Source organism: Vombatus ursinus, unplaced genomic scaffold, assembly GCF_900497805.2.
Source record: "Vombatus ursinus unplaced genomic scaffold, bare-nosed wombat genome assembly UNPS02011369.1, whole genome shotgun sequence".
Taxonomy (NCBI): domain Eukaryota; kingdom Metazoa; phylum Chordata; class Mammalia; order Diprotodontia; family Vombatidae; genus Vombatus; species Vombatus ursinus.
The window spans coordinates 4465587-4482466 of NW_020951147.1; the positions used below are offsets into that span (position 1 = coordinate 4465587).

The following is a 16880-nucleotide window of genomic DNA, read 5'->3' on the forward strand; positions in this document are numbered from 1 at the left end:
CTTGTGGTCATTAAAAGAACTTTGCAAGATCCACCTGGCCCACTCTCTTCCTCCTGCTCAATTCTGGGCCCCAAATTCCCCTCTGATGCCTCAGCATGACACGGAGGTGACCCTGTACTGCCAATGGAATGCAAGCACAGATAATTCTATCACCTTGGAGGGGTTTTGGAGGATGAAACTATCAAAGGCTGGAGACTGCTTTCTCAATGAGAATGGAGAAGTTCATCCCCAGGATGCTGGCCATGAAGTGATGAATTCTTGGCTATAGCAACCTAACTGCCCATTTTACAGATGACCAATTGAGACTGCTAGAAAGGTTAAGTGGCTAGCCCAAGGTTCCACAGGTACCACTACTCAGTAGAGCTAGAATGTAAACCCAGGACCTTGGACTCCAAATTCAGTGCCCTCACCCCTATATATAGAAAAAAAATAGACCTGAGTCAACTGACCCCCAGAACTCAATCTCATCTTCACTATTCAGTCATTCATATGACAAGCATTTATTAAGTACCTACTGTGTGCCAGTACAACTGTGCTAGGCACCAGGAATAGAGATACCATCAAATCATAGAGCTGGGAAGGATCTGAGAAGTCTAACCTACAGATGCACATCAAAGGATCATCCAGGCTCGGCCTGAAGTCTGCCAGGGAAGAAGAACCTACTGGCCTCTCGAGCAGCCCCTCCCACTTTGGGAGAGTTAGAATTATGAGGACTCTGAGCTCCAGTCTGCTTCTCCGTGACTGTAGCCTTGTTCCTGCTTCAGCTCTCTGGGACCGACCAGAGCAAGTCCAACCACTCCACCCAAGGCCTGCATGGCTTCTGGTCCTTTCCCTATCCTGTTCCCTTGGACACGCTCATCAATGTTCCTCCTTAAGTGGAAGTCCAGAACTGACCACAATGCTCCAGCCAGGGCAGAGGACAGTGGCAGTAAGCTCTACTGCATTCAGAACACCATGGAGCTCTTTCATTCTCTCAGATTCCAAAGATATTTTTGGGAGGTTGGGCAATGGGGTAAGTGACTTGCCCAGAGTCACACAGCTAGTAAGTATTATGTGTCTGAGGCCAGATTCCAAAGACATTTTTTTTTTTTAGGCAATTGGGGTTAAATGACTTGCCCAGGGTCAGACGGCTAGTAAGTGTCAAGTGTTCGGTCTGAGGTCGGATTTGAACTCAGATCCTCCTGACTTCAGGGTCGGTGCTCTATCCACTGCACCACCTAGCTGCCCCTCCAAAGCCATTTTTGTAGGTCGCTGAAGTCCCCAGACCTTTCCCACAAGGACGGTTTTCTAGTCATGCCTCTCCTTCTGCGTACTTGTGTAATTGATTATTTGAACCCTCATGTCAGACTTTACATTTATTCTTATCACACTCCGTCCCATTAGTCGACCCACCATACTGGCCTGTCAAGATCTCATCACCCAAATGGACAGTCTCTCCAACTCTCCCTCCACTGTCCTGAGCTGAGACAGATTCTAGCCCTGACTCCATGGTTCAGCCTCCCTGGTTCTTAGCCCATCTGAAAAATATGGGTGATCATCTCTCTTCTCCCTCTCTCACAGGCTTGTTGTGGAGACCAAATGAAAAGGCAGATATAATAGCACTTGGAAAAAAAATTTAGTTTAGCCCTATGCTACGGCAAGGCGGACTGCTTAGCGAAGGGCAAAGAACAAAGTTGAGAGACGTGAATTCCAGCCCTGATATTATGACGTTGCTGAGCTGCGTGCCTGTGGGCAAGGCTCTCTGCCAGTTTCCTCATCTATGAAATGGGGCAATAATACCTGCACCGCTTCACAAGACTGTTGCGACGAAGGGCCTTTTGGAGCCTTAAAGGTTATAGAAATAGGAATATATTATCGTTAGCATCTGAATTCTGCCTGTTTCCTCTCACACATAGTGACGTCTACAGCGATCATCTTGATAGGCTTCCTGGAGCTGAAACTAAAGAAAAGGGACTCATTTTGTCCCAGGACACTAAAATTTAGGAGATGCAACCATTTAAAATAAGGATCGAAAAATATCGTGCAATTTTAAAAATTGTTACATGTTGACAGCACTGTTATTTCCTTATCAGCGTAGATGGGCAGCTAGGTGGCGCCATAGTGCACAGAGCTCTGGGCCTGGAGTCAGGAAGACTGATGTTCCCGAGTTGAAATCTGACCTCAGACACTTACTAGTTGTGTGAACCTGGGCAAGTGACTTAACTGTGTTTACCTCAGTTTCCTCGTCTGTAAAACGAGCTGGAGAAGAAAATGGCAAACCACTCCATCGTCTCTGCCGAGAAAACCCCAAAGGGGGCCATAAAGAGTCAGACACGACTGAAATGACTGAACAATAATAACAACAGAATAGAAACTCGTTTGGCAAGAGTAAGCTTGGGAAGTGAGCAGGTGGCACACTTACTCCTCTCAGGGGCTGCTCGCCAGCCAAGCTTCTCACTGGCCCAGCCCTGCTCCCCCTCCAGCAGCAGACCGGCTGAATCCTGAGGCCATGTGGGAGCTCGCTTCCCCCGTGGGGCTCCCCTGGCCAGCCTGGCCCTCAGCGCTGTCTCGCCCAGCACGGACAGTGGACAGTGCTGGTGCTGCCTGCGGGGTCTTTGTTGATGTACCTGTTGGGCACTTCTCCTTTCCTCCACTGGGGGCTCCATGAAGGTGAGACCAGGACAGATGCTTCTTATCACCCCACAGGGACAACCCTCATCACTCATCTGCTCTGTAGAGAGACTGCCCATCTCTCTCTCTCTCTTTTCTGATTGGTTGGCCAGGTCACAGCCCCAGAAGTGGGCACACAGCCCGGACATACCTGGGGAAGCTGCCATGGACCCAGAGGTGAAGCAGAGCTGATTGTGGACCTTGGGCACCATGTGACCTAGGACATGGGATGGGCCACGCATATTGGGAAGGCAGAGAAAGGGGGCAGTTCCAGGGGCCAGGGCCCATCCAGCTGGGCTTTTCCCATGCGTCTTTCCTCTCCCACAGCTCTTGCATTCCTCCTGGGGGTCAAGGAGGGGTTCATTGGCTTCATTCTCTGGGCCCCTCCCTCCCCCCCATGACCAGAGCCAGCACAGGACACCAGAGAAGGGCAGCTGAGCAGTGAGGTTTATAAAGAGACCCGGGGCATAGAAGCAGGAAGATCTGAGCAGCTGGACACGGCAAAGGGCTCAGGCCTGGGACGGCTCTTCTGCCAGGGGGCGAGCAGCACGGCAGGGCAGGGGAGAGGGAATGCCACCCTCCCAGACTCCCTCCTTCCCTTCCGCCAGGGCACAGTGTTACACGGCATGATGGGGGACGTGCGGGGCGGAGGCGTCCCCGGGACCAGCCTAGACGTTGAGTCCAATGAAGCAAGAGGGGAAATCCCGGCGCCAGGGACTTTGTCCATCTGATGGTGAATGGGGGAGAGCCACAGAGACCACCCCTTGGCCAATCCAGAGGAGCCGTCACTGGAGGCCGATGCAGATCTGGGAAGAGGATCTGCGCCCCTCCCCCCACCCAGACCCCCCTCAGTCTGAGCGAGCATCCAGGCAGACGTCCTGGGGGGGAACCACGCCATCTCACAGACACCATGAGTCAGTGCCACCAGGGCTGGGGGCACTTTCAGTCCCAGAGGGCTGTCCCATCTCTCCAATCTGATACAGCAGGAGGTAAGAGACCCAGGTCCCAGAGCTGGGGGACCTCAGTCTGGAGCCAGGAGACTCCCACTCCTGCCCTAGTCCAGCGGGCCCTGGAAGATAAGGCGGACACAGCCATTCTCCCCCGTGAGCCAGGCCCCACAGAAGGGACAGGCAGCGTGGAAGGCGTGGGTGCCATGGGGCAGCGGTGTCTGGGCCCAGTAGCGGGCTGTTTTCTCGGAGCAGACGTGGCCACAGGGTGCAAAGGCATGGCTCGGGGGCCCAGGGTCCAGGCACAGCCCTGCCTCTTGGCCCAGCCACAACGGCACGTAGGGCCCCACCAGGCGGCACAGGGGGCACTCACGCTCCTGCGGACCCCGCTCCCGCCGGCAGCCCCAACTGTGGTAGCCGTGGACGTGGCCGCAGCGCACGTACACCCATGGCTGCTGCTTGTCGGGGACGTCTCGGCCTCGGGCCGGGCTGGGGAAAGCCAGGGTGCTGAGCCCCACGGGGCACTGGGGCCGGGCCGCGTTAGCCTCCTGCCTCTGGGCCTCCAGCTGCTTCAGGGTGGGTGCCCGAAGGAGGCCGGCTGGAGTGCGCCACAAAAGGGTGGCCCCGCACAGATCGATAAGAGAGCCATCCCGAAGCACGTTGGACTCATTCTCCACCTGGGGAGGGCAGTGACAGAGTTAGAGAGGGAGGAGCTCCAGGAGGCAGCTGAGAGCATTGGAGACAGTGCCATGCAATGGTAAGAGCCCTGGGCTTGGAGGAAGGACAAAGCGGAGTAAGCCCTGGAAGCTTGGTCACCTGACTCCTAAACCCCGGGCTGCTTCGAGTCACTATTTGCTGTATTTCCCATCTAATCTCACATCATCCCTTTCTACCCATTTCATGGATAGACCCTCTATTCTACAACCTCCGTGCCTTTGCCCACACTGCTGCCTATGCCTGGAATATTCTCCTGTCTTCTCTTGGTCTATTAAATTCTTACCTAGACTGGTCCAGAAATCTAGGTTTGAGCATCAATGAAATTCAATAAGAGTGACTGCTGGGTCACATTACAACAAGATGGTAGACATTTTCTCCGATCCTCAAACCTCTCCAAAACAGAAATTATGCACCCAAGATAAAGCAACATCAACTTTCTTCATGGTCTAGGGCACCCAGAATCCAAAAGAAGGTAAAAAACAACCAAAAAACCCCCCAAAACACCAAAAACCAAAACAAAATTCAACACCCCAGGAATTGATGCTGACACTGAGCTCACTCCACTCCCCCGCCACCTCCCACCTACCGTCAGTAAGGCTAGATACCTGAGGACACAACAGAGGTTTGCATCAACATCGACCCCTGCACCCTGTTCCTCTGCTAGAGACCCCAGCTCTGGGCTGTGGAAGTTCATTGGGCCACAACAGCCAGCTTGTCCATAGCCCATCAGGAGCAAAGTTCTGCCCTGCTGAAAAGCTCTGATCTGCCAGTACTGGGCCAGAGAACTGAGGAACAGAGAGGGTGGGACAGGTCACCAGGACAGGATGTCATGTGCTGGGGATGCACCCCCACGAGGCCTGAGGGGAGAGCACAGTATCCCGCTGGGGCTAGTTCTGATCACCCCAAACTCAGCTGGGGCAGGGACCTATGTTGGTGAACTGGGAACTGCCCAGCTTATAGAAGGAGGCTGAAACGCTTTGAGATCCAGCCCCTAAGAAAACCACAATCAGAGGGGAGAGAGTCAGAAGTGAGTGATGGAGAAAACTGAGGGGGAAAAATACGGAAAGTATCAAAGATTTCAAGAAGAAGAAAACTCAAAGACCTTGAACATAAACAGATGAATCAACAGGAAAAGCAGTAACAACAGAAGGAACCATGGCCTCCGGATAAATGAGTTTGGGCGTCTGTGAATAAATACTGCAGAATAAGGAAAATGATCAAACTCTTGATAAGACAGAGGACTCGTGGAAGCTGGAACCACAACACGCTGTTCCTAAATGGTTTAAAAGAGAAATGAGAATTATGAGAGCAGAACTTATGGCCTGTGCAGCAGAAACAGTGAACAGAACAGAAAAACCGGAATCTGTAATGGCAAACCTCACCAAAGAAACAAGAGAGAACAGCAGACTGGGAACACAAACAGAGAAAAAGACAATCTCGAAGAAGAGAAGAAAAAAACAAGAACATTAAAAGAAAAAATGCAAACAAAACCTGCAGACCTTGAAGATGGGGTGTGCAGAGACAGCCTAAGGATTCTAAGTCTCCCAGAAGAGCATGACAGGACAAAACCCTTAATACCATAATGAAGGAAATAGTAGAAGAAAAGTAACAAGAAATTCTGAACGTAGAAAATGAAGTTCCAAATGAAAGAATTCACAGATTGCCACCAGGAAAAAAAAAAAAAGAGGCTGTAAACTTCAAGACACATAGTGGTTAAATTTAACAATTCAATTCAGAAACAACGAGTTCTGCAAGCCATCAGGAGAAAGACCTTCAAATATAAAGGAAAGGGCATTTGAATAAAGCAGGACTATTCTGCAGCCACCAGAAAAGGAGGAGAGACTGGAATAAAATGTTCTGAAAAGCAGGAGCTCAGGATGCAGCCCAGGGTGACCTGTCCTGCAAATCCAAGCTGAACCATACAGGACCAAAGATGGGCAATCAATAATAAAGAAGAGTTTGAAACATTTGTATAAAGAAAGCCAGAACTGAAGAGAGGGTTTGTATCTCAAACACTCCAAACAACAGAAATGCAGGAAGAGTGAATAGAATGCAGTGGGCAAGGCCAGCCGCAGCAACAGTGACAACAGGGAGACCAGGAGGAGGCTTCTTCCTAAAGGGCCACAAGGGGACAGAGACGAGGACAGAAATCTTATAGAGGCATCAGTGAAGGGGTGGAGGGAGAATGCTGCTTCTGTGGGACTACATTACAACATGGGAGAGTACATAAAGGGGGGAGGGGAACAATGCACCAGGTCAAACCAAAGGCTGGCAGTGAGGGGAAGGGGACCTCTGTGGTCTCAGAAAGAGAAGAGCCTATAGGGGAGTGGGTGAGGAGGAGGGGGAAAGATTGAAAGATGAAGGAAAAGGAAGGAAGAGGCCTTACTGTGAAGGTGGGAGGGGGTCCCACCAATGAATGCCCCTATGGGTGGAGGCTTCATCTCACACCCTGCCAACTGGCAAAAATGACCAAAAATGACCAAAACATTCAATGTTGGAGAGGTTGTGGAAAAAGAGGCACACTAATACATTGTTGGTGGACCTATGAAATGGTACAACCATTCTGGAAAGCAGTTTGGAATTATACAAATAAAGTAACTAAAATGCCCCTGCCCATTGAACCAGAGACTCTTTACTGGGTTTATACCCCCAGGAAACCATCAATAAGAAGAAAGCCCTCATATACTCCAATATATATTTTAGTAGAACTTTTTGTGATTGCTAAGAATTGGAAACAAAGTAGAAATCCATCAATTGGGGAACGTCTACACAAATATATGAATATGTGAATATAAAAGAATATTACTATGCTGGCAGAAATGATGTGTGTGATGAATATAAAGAAGCCTGGGCAGAGCTATCTGAACTGATGCAGAACCAAGAAAAAAATCTGCACAGTGACCATGACGGTGTAAATAGAAAGAACAAGGACACCAAAAATCAAAAGTAAAATTATAAAGATAAGCAGGACTCAGATGCAGGGAGATGAAAAGGCACCCCTAGCCTGCCCCTTCATGGAGGAGGGAGGTCCACAGGGCTTACACTCTGGACCTGGTCAATGTAGCAACCATCCGTGCTAACATTTGTGCCATGGGATGGCTCTCTGTGACGGAGAAGGGGAGGGATAATGGGCTAATTTCAATAAAAACATTTTTTTAAAAAAGAAATTCAATAGGGGTAAATGTAATGTCTTACATCTGGGTTCAAAAATCAGCTTCACAGGGATGGGGCGTCAGTTAAACATCAGAAGTTTGTCAAAAAACAGATTTGAGGCTTTTTAGTGGATTGTAGACTCCATACGCGTCAGTGGTGAGAGGGCAGCTGGGCTGCATTGAGAGGGGTCGGAGCTCCCAAGAATAATGTGGAGACGGTCCCCCTGTGCTCTGACCTCATCTGACCTCCTCTAGAGGTCCTCGAGCAGAGGCTGGATGGGACCCCATGTGGTGCATGTTCTAGAGGGATTCCTTTTATGCTTCCACTCAAGTCCCTCCCTACTCCACGATTCTGCAGCCTTGGACAAGTCCCTTCCCCTCTCCAGGCCTCGGTTTCTCCATTTGTAAGATGAAGGGATTGGCTGAGACTGTCTCTCAAAGTATCTTCCCACTCTAAAGCTCAGGAAACGACCAGGCCTGTATCCCCTGACTCCTTGTAGGTCTGGCCCCCTCCTAAGCCCATCTGCTCAGGCTGCACATTGATATTCCTTTTTTTTTAGCTAGGCAATGGGGTTAAATGACTTGCCCAGGGTCACACAGCTAGTGAGTGTTATGTGTCTGAGGCTGGATTTGAACTCAGGTCCTCCTGACTCCACAGCCGGTGCTCTATCCACTGCACCACCTAACTGCCCCTACATTCATCTTCTTCAAGAAGGAGTAATGGTGACGAAAACCCTGATGCTATTTATTTCACAGTCCTACAGCCCTCTGCCCCCATTATCTCATCTGAACCTCACAACAACCTGCTGAGGTAGGCACTGCCATTAGCAGCCACATTTTACAAGGGAGGAAACTGAGGCTTAGGGAGGTGAGTGACTTTCTCAGGGTCACAGAGCCAATAAAGGTCAAAGGCAGGATTAGAACCCGGGTGTTCTTGTTTCTGAGCCCAGGCCGCCACACCAACCCTCACACAGGACACAGCACAGTTCTCCTTCACGCGCTATCGAAACCTCACCCTTTTGGCAAAGTAGAGTGGAAAGACTCCTCCTGCTAGGACATGGAGTCGATGGAACTGGGTTCAGATCCCACCCCTGAAGCTTATTCCCTGTGTGACTGTGGGCAAGTCACTTCATCTCCCTGGGCCTCAGTTTCCTCATCTGTAAAATGAAGGGGTTGGAGTAGATGTCCTCTGAAGCCCCGTCCAGCACTAAATCTATGATCCTGTGTTCTTATGGGGACGTCTATAGGTGACCTCTAAGACCCCTCCCAGCTTTGACATCCTCTGTCCTAAGGCCCCCCCCCCCCACCCCAAGCTCTGACATTCTGAGTTCTAAGGTCCCTCTCCTACCTCTGGCATCGTATGTTCTAAGTTCGCTATAGGTCTCGTATTCCACGTTCAAAGGTCCCTCCCAGTTCTGACATTCTCTTCCCCTCTGTAAAATAGTGCTGTAGGGTATTTAGCACTTTCCAGAGTTACCTGGGCTCTCAGCCTGGGCTTCAGACTTAGGGGAGAGATTTCCATGAGGATTGCCTCCTCACTCCCCTCCCCCAACCCCCATGGAGCCGTCTCCCACCTGCACTGGGCCTTGGAATGGGGAGGACATAAGACCTAGATTCTGGACAGGATGGAAGGGTCAGAGGACAACCATCCCAGCAGTCACCAGGGCAGGCCCAGTGCCCAGGAAAGAACGCAAGGGCCCAGGTGACAAGCCTCCCGCCCCCGGCTGCAGGACCCCTACCAGCTTCCCCCGCTGCTGGGCGGAGCGGCTGTCGCGCAGGGTGTACACATTTCCGCAGACAGAGATTTCCCTCCAGACACCAGGCAAGGAGCCCTCGGAGAAGCCGCCGGCCGGGTGCATCACCAGGACACCATTGGTGGTCAGGCCGTCCATCAGCCCATCGGGAGTCCGCCACTTGGCTGCCCGCTCCTGGTACCAGGGAGAAGCAGTCACACCCTCTGATCTCCCACCTCCAGGCAGCGGCCTTTGTCCCTGTGTCTGCAATGTTCTCCCTCCCCTCTCTGGCCCGGTTCAGTGGGACCTGGCTGTTTGTCCTCTGCACTCACTCCTCCATCTTCCACTCTATGAATTCAGGCTCGGAACGGACCCCCTTCTCCCATTAGACTGTAAGCTCCTGGAGGGCAGGGCACTGACTTTTGCCACTCTTTGTATCCTCAGCACTTAGCACAGTGCCCGGCACGTAGTCAGCAGTTCATACGTGTTTATCGATGGGCAGACTTTCCTGGTCACCTTTCAGAATCTTTTCCTTAGAGGCTCAGCTCAGGCACCCCTAAGTCCTCTCCCCTCCTCAGATCTGGGTCTCTCTGTTGTCCGTATCATTCGCCGTCATGTATTTCCTGACTTGTGTACATGTTCTAGCACAGAGTAAGCGACTTGAGGGCAGGTCTGGTCTGGCCTTCCTGGCCCCTAATGAGTGCCTTATATACAGTAGGTGTGTAATAAATGTCTAACTGTACTGCTGAACTCCTGTGGTTCTCCAGCCTTCTCCATAAGGAGGACCAGTCCCTGTTTTGTCAGTAACAACCTTCCCCTTCCTACTCATAAAGTATACAGTTTTCATGAAATGCTGTGTATTATAATCACATATCTACTTGCATTTCACCCCCTCCTCAGTGACATGCTCCACACAGACTGGGATGTCTTATCTAAACTTCACATTTGTATCTGCACACTTTCCCTCAAAATCTAGCCCTGTGTTCTGCACAGGAGAAGGCCACTGTATGCTGAATGATCATTCGACAAACATTTATTAAGCACCTGCTACATGCCAGGCACAGTACTAGGCTCTGTGGGTGATAAATAAAACAGTCCCTGCCCACATGGAGCTTACATTCTTTCAGGGAGGCCCCACCTCAGGAAGGCCCCACCTCTGGGAGGTGGGGAGGATTCGTGTAAGAGGTGTGGGGCCTCTACGAGGCAGAGGTGAGGAGGGGGGCTCTCTGAGCACGAGGGACAGGGAGGTCAGAAATGGACTGCTGTGGGTGTGCGTCAGTAAGGCCGGTTTGGATGGACCTTAGAGGGGGTATAGGGGAGTCACCTGTAGAAGGGCTAGAAAGGAAGATTAAAGCAGGATATAATGGGCATTGGATGCCAAGAAGGAGCTTGTATTTGGCCCTAAAGGTAACAGGAAGCTGCTGGAGTTTATTGATCCCAAGGGGGGATCGAGCGGTCCTGTCTGGATCCCAGGGTACCCACCTCCAAACCTGACCTTCACCATCTATTTGTATGTCCTGCACCCATGTGCTCTGTGGGTGCCATTTTCCTCCAAGGCCATCCAGGGTGTACCCATCCCCCTCCCCTCTGTGTCACCCCCACTCCAGCCCCAAGTCCATCCCTGTGGGACTCACTCACTCCAAGGAAGATGTTGCTCGAAGCGTCGAAGCCAGCGGCATAGATCCGCGCTGTGTAGGGGGGCCAGCGCTCACAGATGACCCGGCAAGCATACCGGGAGATGGTGCTCTGGGCAGCCGGGCCCTCCCCGGCCACGCCCCCCGGGGCTGTGTCAGTGACCACGAAGTCGATCATGTTCTCCGTAGAGCGGCCGATCTGTGAGTGCCCACTCCCCCCAACCCCGCCCACCCGACAAGCAGGTGGGGGGGGATAGAGAACGACGGTGACTATTTGAGGATGCTCACAGACCAGAAGCATTGACCTAATGTCCACTTCTATGGGATGTGAAGGCTCATAAAGCCTTTCCTCCCCACAGGGCCCAGGGCCCAGAGGACAGGCAGAAGGCCAGGTCCAACCAGCACTGTTTTCACTTTTCCTTGGGACCTCCCACTTTCTACCAGGAGCCATCCAGCACTTTCTCCCCCAGGGCATGGCAGGGTTCAGGTCATCCACAGAGGCTGGGTGAGACCCAAGGCACTGGCAACTTACAGCAGGGCCAGTATGGAAGGGTCAGAGTTTTAGGGCCGGGAAAAACCTCAGAAGTCACCTAGTTCAAACCCCTCGTTTTACCCATGAGGAAATAGGCCCAGGGAGTTGAAGCTTCTCACTCAAGGTCACACAGGGAGGGAGAAGTAGCCCCTGGATTCGAGAGCTCTTTGCTCATTTCCTTTGATTACTCAGCTATTGAGGAATAGCTCTTGGTCTTATCCATTTGTGTCTGTTGCTTAGTTGTATCAAACCCTTCCCAGAGATATTTGATTAAAAGACTTTTCCCCAGTCAACTGCTTCCTTTCTTGTACTAGCTGCATTGATTTTATTTGTGCAAAAGCTTTTTAATTTAATAGAAATCATCTGTTTTCTCTTTTGTGACAAAGCCAGGATTTTAGACCCAGGTCCTCTGGCTCCCGATCTCCTTTCCTTTCCACTGAACTGTCTAGAATGGCTCCTCTTTCTCCAGTGAGGCAAGATTTATGCAGTGCTTTCCTCCCGCCAACCCCAGGAGGCAGGAAGCGAGAGGGTCATTATCCCCATATGACAGATAGAGAAACTGAGGACCAGAGAAAGGACGTGATGCTTACTACAGGAAGACTCTCTCTTTTAGCTTCCTTTATCTATAATCTAACATTTGCAAAGTACTTTACTTGTGTTATTTTATTTGATCCTCACAACAACCCTGGGAGGTAGGTGCTATTATAATCCCATTTTATAAATGAGGAAGCTGAGCTTAAGCGACTTGCCCAGGGTCACACGGCTAGTAAGTGTCTGAGGCAGGATTTTAATTCAGGTCTTCTTGATACAGAGTACAGAGCTCTTATCTAAGCTACCACTTAGCCACCTATCGAAGCCCTTCCCATCTTTCAAGACCTGGCTCTAATGACACCTCCTCCAGGAAGTCCTCCCTGATTTCCCCAGCTAGACGCACACTCTCCTTTCTCCACAGTCCCAGCTATTTACTGCCAAAGCAACCCACCTCAGGATTCTGTACCTACTGCCTTCTATCAGTCATCTGTGCATACAACTTACCTCCCTATTAGAGTATAAACCCTGTGAGGGCAGGGACTTTGTCTTTCACAATCCCTACCCAGTGCCTAGCATGGAGTAGGCACTAAATATGAACCGAATTGAATTCTCTTCTCTCCCCCATAATGCTTAGCACTAGACTGAGTAGCATCAACCCTGGATAAACACTTGTCGTTTCAGACATGCTCACCACTCCTGAGTCCTTCTTTGGTCCTCCTAACCTGCTTTCATCATCCCAGACCTAGACCTTCCGTTCTTTACTCAACTAAACTGTCAGCTTTGGGAAAGCAAGGATTGGGTCTTCGCTAAACTATAGGCCACTTATTAAGTGTGGAAGGAAAGAAGGAAGGAAGGAAAGGTGGGAGGGAGGGAGGGAGGAAGGGAGGGAGGGAAAAGGAAGCGAGGGAGGGAGGGAGGAAAAGGGGAGGGAACGAGGTAGGAAGGGAAAGAAGGAAGAAAAGGAAGGAAGAAAGAAAGGGAAGGAGGAAAGGAAGGAAGGGAGGGGGGGAAGGGAGGGAAGAAGGGACAGAGGGATGAAAGGAAGGAAGGAAGGAAGGATTGAGGAAGGGGGAGAGCCATACCTGGAACATGTCTGTGTCATTGTCGTGGGTGTATTCCACAATGACCGAGTGGCTCCGAGACAGTGTGTAGGAGATACTGTGCTGGCCCCGGTTACTCAGTGCCTGGGGGGGAGTAAAGGACAGTCACCCACCCAGCCCCCAGCGTCATTCTTTTTTTTTTGTTTTTTGTTTTTTTTAGGCAATTGGGGTTAAGTGACTTGCCCAGGGTCACACAGCTAGTACGTGTCAAGTGTTTGGTCAGAGGTCGGATTTGAACTCAGGTCCTCCTGACTTCAGGGCCGGTGCTCTATCCACTGCGCCACCTAGCTGCCCCCCCAGCCCCATTCTTGCCAGCCTCTCTAGGAAGATGGTAGGATCTATAAGGAGAGAAGATCACTAAGGAAGAACGGAACAGGAGAGAAGGAGAGATGTCTAGGCTGGGCTGTCCCTTACTTTGGACACGAGGGGGGTAGAAATATGGTGGACAACATCAGGCTTCACCCCGTTGGCCTGGGGTCTCCGGCTCAGTGCCAGGCGGCTGCGGCGGCGACCCTTGTCTCCGCTGGCCAGGGACCCATTGTAGCTGTGGGGAGAAAAAGGCACGGTGAGCACTGTTCTAGTCCAACACACTGCTGGTTCACCTCACCTTCTAGGAAGACCCCAAAATAACACACTGAGCTGCTGAGAGGCAGAAACAAGGAAAAGCTTTGTGAACTCCTCAGCTTGTCTTCTCCTCTATCCTCCTGTCGAGGGTACCACCATCCGTTGCTCTTCCTCTTCTGAAGCTGGACATCATGGTTGCCTCTTCCCTTTCTCTCTCCTTCATCCCCAACCAGCTGTCCCAGGTCCTCAGTCTCACCTCCATGAAAGCCTTCACAAGTGCCCCCCACTTTATTCCCTCTGCCTCTGCTCAGGCTTGCACTGCTACCCGCCTAGACACCTGTGAGAGTCTCCTGGCCATCCTCCCCTCTGACCTTGCTTTCAATGCATTCTTCAGACCACTACCAGAAGGATCTTCCTTACCCATAGATCTCCTCTGCTCAAAAGTCTTCAGTGGCTCCCTGCTGCCTACTGATTGAAGTTCAAATTCGACTTCCCATTCTGTCTGTCTGACCCATCATCCTCCTCAAGCATTATTTCATCCTAAGTCGTTCTATGCTCTCCAAACTACTCTGCTCTGTCCCCTCCTTGCCTTTCACCCATGCCCTGCTCTTCATAGGGAAGACCTCAGAGCTCTTAATCCCTCCTTCAAAGCCCAATTCCAACACTTCCTCCTTCAGGGAGCCTGCCCTGATCACCCCTATCAGTATGGACTTCCCTCAAACTAAATACCTCTCTGATCACACCATGTCCTGTCTCCTAGTTCTCTGAGTTTGTGCCTAACACCCCTCCTAGAGTAGAAGCTCCAAGAGGGCAGGGTCTGTGCCTGTCTCAACTTCCTCTTTCTCCCAATGCCCAGCACAAGACTCTGTACAGAACAGGACTGTGAGCCATTGCATGGCACTGAATTGGGGGAGACGACCAGGAATGGCTCCCAGAGCCCAGAAAAGGGGCCAGGAGGTTCCAAAGACCAACCAAGAGGCAGCAGCACAGGGGAGAGGAAGGAACACTGGCCTGGGAGCCAGGAGACATGGGTTGTGGTCTTTGCTCTGCCGCTTGAGGAGTGCACGACCTTGGGCACATCACTCCCTCTCTTTGGGCCTCAGTTTACCCCTCTGTAAAGTGAGTGGGATGAACTGAGTTCCCTTTCTGCTTTGAATGTTTTCTAACATTAGCTCCTTGCTTGGCTCTAGCCCTTCATTCCTGTTCTCCACAGAGCTCCCTGGGGTCTTTCTGGGCACCCTCCCTCATCTTCCACCCCCACCCAGGCCTCTAACTCCAGGCCCTCACCCCAGCACGATGAGCTCCCCATATTTGACAGGCTCCTTGCCCAGCAGCAAACTGTCCGAAGGAGGAGCAGGAAGGATTCGGGGGGTTTTGGTGCTGGTCTGCCGGAGGCCCAGGGATCCTGGGGTCCCCACGTCAGTGCTGCCTTCCAACACCATCCTACCAGAGAGAAAGCTGCTCAGACTCCCCCCTCCACCCAGCCTCCCCCAGACAGTTGGACACAATCTGGGCCCCAGTCCCCTGGCCTCCCCCCCTTCTGAATGGGGGACCTTTCACCTCCCCCATCACCATGGCAACACTGCCGCCTTTGCCTCCCCCAGCTGCCTAGTTACCATGGTAATGGGGGAGGGGGGAATAGAGGGAAGGGGATGCCTGGACAGGAGTGGCGAAGCTATGGGGCTTCAGAGACGTGGGGCCAGCCTGGCTGGCGACAGTCACCTCTTCAGGAGAGGATCTGGGCTGCCTCCTGGACAAGACCCCTCCCCCTTAGAAGAAGCTTTCCCCCTTTCTGGACACCAGGGAGTAAGAAGCCCCCAGCCCCATCGGCCCTCGGGGTGCCTGGCTCCCCCCACGGCCCTCTTAGGCACAGCACTTCGGGCAGTCTCTGCCCCTGGCCTTGCGGCGCTCCTCGGGTCTCTCCTCGGGTCTCTCCGCACCTCCCCATTTATCTCTGCCTCCCCTCCAGGGTCCCTCCCGCCCTCCGGATTTCTGCTCAGCAGGCTAGGCTTTCCCTGGGCCAGTGGTGGTCCCCCTGCCCATCTGCCCATCTGCCCATCTGCCCATCTGCCCATCTGCCCATCATCTGCCCATCTGCCCATGTGCCCATCTGCGTGTGCGTGTCCCAGTGTGTTCGGGGATGCTGCGGGGGCTGCTCTCACCCTCATCTCTCCTCCTCTGACCCTCCCGGTGCGCCCTGAGCTGAGGCTGCAGCAGACTCGCCCTCCTGCAGGGAACCTGTTTGGGAAACACAGCCACGCAGGGGACGCGCGCGCGCGGGAGGGACGGAGGGAGGGAGGGGAGAAGAGGGGGGCGGCCCGAGCCGCGCACCTCGAGACGGGCTGGCGCCGCCGCCGGGGGGGGGGGGTGACAGCGGCAGCATCGGGAGCCAGACTAGGACCAGCCACCTACGCTGATCCCCCCCCCCGGAGGCCCCGGGGGGGTCTGGCCGCGGGGGTCTGGACACTGGGACCCCTGCCGCCCCCTCCCTCCAGTGCTCCCCCGCATCACGGCCTCCAGGCCCCGCCCACCTTGCTGGCTGCCCCCTGGGGTTGCCCCTTACCTAGCCCCGAGGCGCTCCTGGCCGCGGGCGGGACCGCAGCGGCTGGACCGGGCTGGGATGCTCCGGGCCGAGCTGGGCTGGGCCGGCCCGGCGGCACCACCGCGCTGCCTCGTCACGGGGACACCCAGAGCTGGGGGGGAGGGCGAGAAGGACGAGGAAGGGGAGGGGGACGCGCACCACCAGAGGCCCCGCCCCCTCCTCGGGCCCCGCCCTCCGGGACCGGAGCTCCGCCTCCTCTAGCCCCGCCTCCTGCGGCGAAACCTCGCACCTCGGGCAAGGCCCCGCCCCCTTCCACGGGGCTCCGCCCCTCCTCCGTCTTTCCCCGCCCCCCCCACCTCCCGCCTGGCCTGGGGACCCCCATCCCCTCCCAGCTGAGGCTGGGAGCCAGCCTACCCGGGCCCCTTCCTACTACCCTGATGCTCATTCGTCTGTGTGTCTGTGTGTCTGTGTGTCTGTGTGTGTCTGTGATGGGGGGAAGGCAGGTGTGGGTCCAGGAAGGACAGAGGAGAAGGAGGAGGAGGAGAAGGGGGAAGGGGGCAGCAAAGCCCAGGGGCTGAGTCAGAGGGTCAGGGCAGTGGCTGAAGAGCCCTGCATGAGGGTCCAGAGGTCTAGAATCCCAGCTCTGCCCCTTGCTAGTTCTGTAACCTCCAACTAGTCACTTCAGGGCTCTGGGCCTCTTTTCCCCCTCTACAAAATGGGTAGGTGCGCTAAATGGCCCCTACAGTCCCTTCTTGGGCCTTACAGGTCAATAGGCCCCA

General features: G+C 53.2%; 1 protein-coding gene across 1 annotated transcript; it reads right to left on the minus strand.

Annotated features, from left to right (window-relative positions):
* Positions 1 to 3235: 3235 nt before the first annotated feature.
* On the minus strand, positions 3236 to 15001 carry PELI3 (pellino E3 ubiquitin protein ligase family member 3). Its single transcript, XM_027856298.1, has 6 exons — positions 14847 to 15001; positions 13410 to 13539; positions 12978 to 13079; positions 10837 to 11031; positions 9205 to 9393; positions 3236 to 4273 (listed from the first exon to the last, which is right to left on the minus strand). Exons 1-6 carry the CDS (start codon positions 14999 to 15001, stop codon positions 3704 to 3706), a joined length of 1341 nt encoding a protein of 446 aa, XP_027712099.1. The 3' UTR covers positions 3236 to 3703.
* Positions 15002 to 16880: the final 1879 nt, after the last annotated feature.

What these genes read in the sequence shown, in the direction of transcription:
- PELI3 (XM_027856298.1), bottom strand. Translation starts at nt 15,001, where the DNA reads ATGGTGTTGGAAGGCAGCACTGACGTGGGGACCCCAGGATCCCTGGGC. An exon ending in CTACCCCCCTCGTGTCCAAA is followed by an intron (nt 13,080 to 13,409) that starts GTAAGGGACAGC and finishes ACTCCCCCCCAG; the next exon opens with GCACTGAGTAACCGGGGCCA. An exon ending in CGAGCAACATCTTCCTTGGA is followed by an intron (nt 9,394 to 10,836) that starts GTGAGTGAGTCC and finishes CCCTGGTACCAG; the next exon opens with GAGCGGGCAGCCAAGTGGCG.